At 35.8% G+C, this 7,782-nt stretch overlaps 2 protein-coding genes across 2 annotated transcripts; one reads left to right on the top strand and one right to left on the bottom strand.

Moving 5' to 3' along the window:
- The first annotated feature begins 205 nt into the window (after nt 1–205).
- Nucleotides 206–2,379, top strand: LOC131636803 (WAT1-related protein At1g68170-like). Its single transcript, XM_058907397.1, has 7 exons — nt 206–573; nt 673–735; nt 829–945; nt 1,219–1,465; nt 1,557–1,715; nt 1,865–2,016; nt 2,118–2,379. Exons 1-7 carry the CDS (start codon nt 293–295, stop codon nt 2,377–2,379), a joined length of 1,281 nt encoding a protein of 426 aa, XP_058763380.1. The 5' UTR covers nt 206–292.
- On the bottom strand, nt 2,222–3,832 carry LOC131636804 (flavonoid 3',5'-methyltransferase-like). The gene is made up of 5 exons (XM_058907398.1): nt 3,687–3,832; nt 3,353–3,438; nt 3,122–3,266; nt 2,911–3,039; nt 2,222–2,785 (listed from the first exon to the last, which is right to left on the bottom strand). Exons 1-5 carry the CDS (start codon nt 3,723–3,725, stop codon nt 2,495–2,497), a joined length of 690 nt encoding a protein of 229 aa, XP_058763381.1. The 5' UTR covers nt 3,726–3,832; the 3' UTR covers nt 2,222–2,494.
- Between the last annotated feature and the right edge of the window lie 3,950 nt (nt 3,833–7,782).

Genomic DNA, 7,782 nt, shown 5'->3' with positions numbered 1-7,782 from the left:
CTTATTACTTAGAAGTCAAGTTATTGAAAACTGAAATATAATAAAATAAAATAAATAAAAGTTTAAATAACGTTAATTCTAGCATAAACTTGAAATAAAAATGTCTCTTTGTGAATGTTAAACTTCATGTCTCATTGATATAACAAAAGGCCAATCCAAAACTATCAATTTCATCAATAAAATCTTAATTCCAAATACACAAAAAGTTGATGAATCTTACTTGATTCCAATAACACAAACCAAATTATATAATAGTAATAAATAAATATAACCAAAACAACATGGACATTTTATGGTGCTGCTTTTATTAATTATTTGGTGTGTTAAACATTGGAAAAAAACTAAAATTAATTTAAGTTTGTTATTGAAAAATATGGTTAATTTATTCAGTGTTGAAGCCATAGAGAGTGCAAAGCCTATTGTGTTGATGATAGTGGTTCAATCAATATATGCAGTTGTTAATATAATGTTAAAAATGGTAACAAATGATGGATCAAGCTTAAGTATTCTTATTGTTTATAGATTTGTATTTTCTACTGCCTTCACTGTGCCATTAGTTTTCTTCTTTGAAAGGTACATATATATTTCTTATCTATAAAATATCTTTTGGTTTCTATTAAAAAAAATAATATCAATTATATGTTCAATTTATTTTTTGGTATGTTTCCTTAGAAAAAGTGTGCAAAATTTGACTGGAAAGGTGCTATTCCAAGCTTTTCTTTGTGGATTATTTGGGTAAAATTTTCTATTAGATTAAGTTTATGATTATGATTTTAATAGAGTAATTTAAGCAAGGATTAAGCTTGATGAAAATTTAAAAATTTTCAGGGGATCATTACAACAAAACCTGTACATTAAATCTTTGGCTTTGGTATCTGCAACATATACTATAACCATGTTAAACCTCATTCCTGCCATTACCTATGTTCTGGCTGTTTCTCTAAGGTAAGTAACACTATTAGTCTGTGGCCTTACTATCAGCCCTTTCAGAGCCGTCTCAATTTTTTGAGGTTCTGTATAAAGGTTTTATTTTACCACAATTTAACTGGGACAAATATTTTATGAGGTCCTACTTAGCCTCAGTTTAACTGTGATAAATTCTGGGCTTTATATGAGAGTCTGTTTTGCATGTCTTCAAAGACGGCTCTAAGCATTTCTCATGGTTTTTAAGCGATTTTGGATTAAACAGTGAAAATGTGTTTTGATTGATTTTTGAAGAATGGAGAAGCCAAATCTTGGAACACCAGCTGGGAAGGCAAAGTTGATGGGAACATTAAGTGGAATTTGTGGTGCAATGATCCTCACTTTATATGAAGGCAAAAGATTATTTAACTTATCATTGCACATTGATTTGTTGCAAGATGTTACATCAACAACTCATCATTCCCCTGCTGGTTCTCATGTTTGGGGACTCATGCTAGCTTTAGGCACTGCTCTTAGTTTCTCATTATGGTTTATAACTCAGGTAGTTACAATTTCTAACTTCAATTTTATTATACAAAAATGATGAAAACATTGTTTCTTGTTTATAATGTTATGAATGTGGATAAACGCAGTCGAAGATGAGTGAGAATTTTCCTTGGCATTATTCAATCGCAGCGTTAACCTCGATAATGGGCACAATCCAGTCTTTTATATTTGCTGTTTGTACTGAGAGAGATTGGAGCCAATGGAAGCTTGATTGGAATTTGAGACTTTTGACAGCAGCTTCCGCGGTACGAAGATTCATAACATACATTAGTACATGTTTGGTATGACTGTAATTTTATCAGAATCATAACGTTTTTGATAAATTCACCGTGATACCAAACATGCAGTAACCAAGTTATGCAGTATTCAATTGTTGTTAGTCTTTGTTTTGTAGGGAATATTGGCCTCAGGAGTGTGCTTTGTTCTGTTGGCTTGGTGTGTGGGCATGAAAGGACCCTTGTATGTGTCTGCTTTTAATCCTCTAATGCTTGTTCTCGTGGCCTTCATTTCGTCGTTCGTATTGAACGAATACATTACGGTCGGAAGGTAAACTAAGCAATCAGATTTGAGAAACATATTCATTGCAGTAAATATGTGACACGGTTGGTTACTGATCTCGACAGTTTGTTATAAATCGTATTGTGCAGTCTAACAGGAGCCGCGTTGATTGTTTGCGGATTGTACATGTTATTATGGGGTAAAAGCAAAGAAGCGAGAAAAATGCATAATATGAATGAAATAGCTTCTGCAATAGACACTGTTAAATGTGATTCATTTCACATTGCCAACAACTCGGCTTTATCTTGCATACAGAAGGAGCATGACAAGAAGATCGCAACTATCGCTCCTGATGTATCACTAAATGTCAACAATAACACTTTAGGGGAAATCCAAAAATCGAACATTTGAAAACAACTATGTATATGATCATGATTACATAGTTTCAATAAGATACATCTTTCCATTAAAATGCGAACCAACCATCGACATTGCTGCTTTTATTTCTTTCTTCCTTTGATGGATATTACAGAACTCGGCAGAGACTTACACCATCCCCGATAGAAAGGATTGTTGACTCAACACGAGTATCATTTGCAATATAGTTGTTGAATTCAATTGCAACTTTTCTTTTTCGCTTTGTGATATCGTCCATTTCATCATCCTCAGACATCGCCACGGAACCAGACCATAATGTATTGTCATAAGCAATTATTCCACCCTTTCTTACCAATTTCAATAACACCTCATGATACTTTGTGAAGTTCTCCTTGTCAGCATCCACAAACGCATAATCAAACGACTCTTCATGTTTGCCCTACAATACAAGTAATCCAATTTTCATTTTTCTTCAATCTTCTATCCATCATATACGTGTTCAGACAAAAAAATCATAAAAAAGACTAAATTCTAAATCTTAAACCCTAAACCATAAACCCTTACGTCAATAAGGCCGTTGAGGCCTGATAATGCATCGGTGTGAACAAAATCAATTTTGTGCTCAACTTCTGCCTTCTGAATGAAGGGCAATCCCGTCTCGTACGCTTCTCGATCCATATCAATTCCAACAACCTGAAAATATAGAAATTCATAAACTACATTTCATTTTAATTTATTCATATCATCGTTATCGTCAAGATTTACGGTATGATACCTTGCCGTTAGGAGGAAGAGCAAGAGCTGTAGTAAGAAGAGAATAACCAGTGAAGACTCCAATTTCTAAAGTTTTGCTAGCATTCATGATTTTCAGAAGCATAGATATGAATTGTGCTTCATCCAAAGGCACATTCATTACACTCCTGTGACAGTGTTCACAAAAATAATGCAGAAATAAATAAATTGGGTTGAATATATAATAGATATATTGTAGATATATGCAACTTACAGATTGCCGTATTTCTGAATTGTTGTCTCTCTAAGTTGCTTCAATTGTTCATGCTCTTTTGGATATGAACTTGTTTCAAGGATGTACTGGTTAAAAAACACATGCAGAAAAATAAATGAATTAATATATCAAGGTTTTAAAAATCGGTCCGAACGACTGCGACAAAATAGTATCGGAAATTGTCGATATGACACCGTTTCATATTAAATAACGAATTGTGGTTAATTCACACAGCGACTTCACTATCAGTGAAGCAACGCAACACTTATGTATATCTATTAAAAGTTGTATGAAGACATGGACTAATTTGGGTTGAATGGAATAAGTAAATTACCTGAAGAAGTGCTGGAGTTTTGAGGATGTTCTTGGCCATGGTTGAAGGTCAGCGCAAACTGGAATTGATCGGTTGATGAAGTGAGTCTCCTGTCTTTATCTATGATGATTAAATTGTTATATAAAATAAATGAGGGAAGAAGTATTTTTGTCCCAATTTAGGCTTTGAGAAATTGGCCCACAGGCTAGTCAACGTCAGGGGTGATTTAACCTGCCACCTCCAAATTATACACGTGCGTCTAGGAGTGGCAAAACGGGCCGTGGTCCGCCGGGCCGGCCCGCGCACCCGTCATAAAATGGCGGGTTGGGTTGGGATTTTAGGTCCGCCGCTCGCTAAAGCCCGTCCCGCCAAAACCCGCCGCACGCCATAGTCCGCCCCTCCTCCAAAATTTCCTTTTTTTAGTTAATTTTAATAATTTCAATTCTTGATGGTTTATTTTATATATTTATTTGTAAATATATGTAATATTTTTTAAGTAGAATTTGTTAAAAAGTTGCTTTTATAAAAAATTGTTTTAAAAAATAAGTGAAAAATTTAATTAAAAGGTAAAAAAAATCTATTAATCTATTAAAAAAATGAAAAAAAATATATAAATAAAAATAGGCGGGCATAATTTTTATGCCCATTTTACTTGGCGGGCATGCCCGCCCCGCTCATTTTTTGGCGGGCTTTAGGCGGGGCGGGGCGGGCGGCCCGTTTTGCCACCCCTACGTGCATCCACATATTTTCATATTTTTTAGGCCGTCTATGGACAAATTTAAATTAAAAGTGCAAACAAATTTTTGATAATAAATTAAAATTTTGATAGTTTATTTTTAAATTGTCGATATAAATTTTATTGGAATTTTTCAAAGTACACTAACCAACTTCGAAGTGTGTTAAGGGTCCTCTACGACCAAGGTTGGTCAGATTCCTCATCTAAACGGGGAGATTTCTACTTCATCCTTCATCGATTTTTCAAATAGGGAATACCAAAGTAAGCGCATTACAGATAATCGAATTAACGATAGGGGAAATACTTCTGAAATTCACCAAAAATGACCTTCATTTCCTCCTTGGTGCGAGTATCCATCAGCAATGTGGTTTCTATAAGTTATTTTAAATGTTTCTGCGAAGCCTCTTCTCGAGGTGTGACGCCCCCTACATGACCCAACTCTTTGATAGAACCAACCAATCATCTCTTCAGATAACGATCCTCCTGAGACAGATCAACCTCCTTGTAGACATACAATATATTCCTCGTTAGGAAATGACATTTGTTCCAGTAATTGGGGAACAGGTCAGTACACCTGTTTTCCACCCCGGTCCCTACAAAACATATTGTTGCATGAGCTTTTTTATGGAGAGGAAAAAATAGGAGAATTAATTTTCAAAATGTTTTAGGCTCATGGAAAACGTTTCAAAACTAAAAACAACTTGCACCAGATTAATCAAACCATGGCTTTGCGCCTAGTCTACAAAACTACATTGTATTTTGAAAAGATGGAAGAAAAGGGACATAAGGGATTTTCCCTTTTGATATTCACATCAGTGTTGGAAAACTTTGATATACGTGTCTCGCAGGGTGCACTTGCGAAGGGGAAACCATCAATTGATTCAAAAATTATATTTCAAAGTTGTTAAAGGGAAACTGAAAACCCAAGATCGAGAAGGTACATTCACATAAAGAGGTGGAACATTCATCATACTCACTACAAATTATTTTTTCTTCATCAGGATTCAGTACGCCCCCGCCCAAAGATGGACCTACGTCCAAAAAGGCTCTATAGAGACCTCTATCTCGAACAAAGATAGAGATGGTTAATGAAGATACAAACTCAACCCAAGAGGGGGTATCTTAATTTGATTTTTGAGTCATGATAGGCACTATTTTCTTCAATTGCAGAAAGGAAAGTGTTGTAAAACATTGCAGGTAACAAAGAAATAAAGTTGGCGCTCTAACAAACTTCAAAACTAACTTTTCAGGAATCGTGTTATAAGCTACTAAAAATAACAGTCACTACGCTTTAGATCACACCAACGAGGAACTTGAGCATTTCATTTCCCTAAAAAGATGTCTCAAGCATGGGGCGCATTAAAGGCTCAAATTCCCAAGAACTATAAAGTCACTTCTCGAATCTCCACTTTCACTAAGATGTGGCTGGCATGAACGAGGAAATATGAAAAACCCTCTCACTATCAAATAGAGACGAGAGCTTGGGGGAAAATGTTATGGGCCGACCAGAACAGTCATCGGCCGCCGCTCCCAAAGAAGTTGTTATTCACTCAAAGTGCCTGTAGTGCGCGAGGGGTATCTTGAAGATAAGCATATGAGATTTAAGTCTAAGATACATCTAACGGTTCCATGCTGTTCACACTTGAAAAATAGTAGTTTGTTACAACTACTCCATTTTACAAAAAGCATATACACCACTTTTATGTACACAATTTCAAACTCAAACTCTACTCACCCTTCTTTTTCATGTATTAACTTGGGCATGGAGTGTTAATGTAACGACCGTTTTTCTTTAATTCCTTATTTTATGTGAATTAATTGTGAAAAACGTGTTAATTATATGCTTGATTGATTTTATGTTGTTTTGATTGGGAATTATTAGTAATAATATAAGATAGTAAGTGTTGTTGATAATTGGGCCTAAGTCGGTATTAGTAAGTGAGGGGTGTTAGTTAGAGCCCGTCAGTTAGAGCCCATTAGTTAGAAGTTCATTTTGGGGTTTTTGGTGAAAGAAGAGTAGAGTGAAGAGAAAGAGGAGAATCTCAAGGTTGAAGATAGAGTTGGCTTCAATCCAAAACCTAAGGTAAGGGTGGGATTATTTCATGCTAAAGGGATGTATGATGATGTTTTGGGTGGGGTTTTGATTATATGTTGTTATCCATGATTGTGTAGAAATTGAATAGAGATTGTTAGAGTTTATAATTGACTTCTATGAAATTGTGAATCTAAGCATGATTGAAGATGTTATGATGTTAGAAGACCCATAATAGGTGTTATAATTGTGTCTATAACATGTATTCTACTGATATTTGTGATGCTTGGTGTTTTCCAACTTGATTGGGTTGAGTTTAGGGGTTTTTGAATGGGTTTCGTATGCTGTTTTCTGTGTTTGGGGTTTTCTGAAAATCGCCAGTTGGCGCCGCGAACCTCTTGGCAGAAACTTGGGAAAAACTGGATCTGCTCAGTTCGCGGCGCGACCCCTTGTTGGCGCCGCGAACTGCTTGGCAGAAAGTTAGGGATTTTTGGATTCGCTCAGTTCGCGCCGCGAACCTTGTTGGCGCCGCGAACCCTGTTTTGCAGAATTTTTCCTAATCTTTGAAATGATGTAACTTTTGAACCGTAACTCCTTTTTAAGTGCCGTTTGAACCTATGCGAAGCTATAATTGAGACCTCTCTAATGAATGTGATTTAGGAATGCTTATAAATCTTTTAATCCTTCTTTAAATGTATTTGTTTAATGTTATGATTTGTGTGGTGAAGTGGTGTGTTGTTGTATGATGATACAACGTAGCGACGTGATTGGGAAGAGGTGAATTACTATAAAAGTAATGATGTTTAGTCGGTATTTGTGATGTATTTGTGAATGTCGTGTTTGTATGGATGTTGCATTTAGTGAGTCACATCCATTGCATAAAGAGACGGTGGCCTTAATGGTAAAAAGTGACGGTGGCCTTAATGGCAATTAGCGACGGTGTGCCCAATGGCAATTCTTGAGACGTGGGAGTTTTACTCCAAATGGTACCACATGCATCTTCATAAGTCGAGTCACATGTGAATTGCATTCGAGTCTTACTTGATTATGATGTGGCGACTTGATGATGAGATGTTGTTGCGATTGTGTGGAATTTTACTTGCGAATTGTATCTATCGTCATAGTCGAATTGATGACATTGTTGTCGTTCCTTAAGTTGATTATGTGTTGTGAAATCATTGTATTGAGTATGGGGATGAGAAGTGGTGACCAATGTATGATCTTTTCTCTTGCTTAGAATATTATCATACGTTTCTTTATAATGAATGATATCTCACCCCTTATGTTTGAATGTTACCCTCCGTTGGTAACGTGCAGGTAAGGACGTGGAGTAGCCGTGTACCTTATAG

Source organism: Vicia villosa, unplaced genomic scaffold, assembly GCF_029867415.1.
Source record: "Vicia villosa cultivar HV-30 ecotype Madison, WI unplaced genomic scaffold, Vvil1.0 ctg.001839F_1_1, whole genome shotgun sequence".
Lineage (NCBI taxonomy): Eukaryota > Viridiplantae > Streptophyta > Magnoliopsida > Fabales > Fabaceae > Vicia > Vicia villosa.
Note: the sequence above shows the minus strand (reverse complement) of the source record. Positions and strands in the feature narration are given on the sequence as shown.

Coding starts and splice junctions, on each gene's coding strand:
- LOC131636803 (XM_058907397.1), top strand. CDS start 293: ATGGTGCTGCTTTTATTAATTATTTGGTGTGTTAAACATTGGAAAAAA. Junction 574..672: donor TTAGTTTTCTTCTTTGAAAG/GTACATATATAT, acceptor ATGTTTCCTTAG/AAAAAGTGTGCAAAATTTGA. Junction 946..1,218: donor GTTCTGGCTGTTTCTCTAAG/GTAAGTAACACT, acceptor TGATTTTTGAAG/AATGGAGAAGCCAAATCTTG.
- LOC131636804 (XM_058907398.1), bottom strand. CDS start 3,725: ATGGCCAAGAACATCCTCAAAACTCCAGCACTTCTTCAG. Junction 3,267..3,352: donor ATTCAGAAATACGGCAATCT/GTAAGTTGCATA, acceptor ACACTGTCACAG/GAGTGTAATGAATGTGCCTT. Junction 2,786..2,910: donor GCCTCAACGGCCTTATTGAC/GTAAGGGTTTAT, acceptor CTTGTATTGTAG/GGCAAACATGAAGAGTCGTT.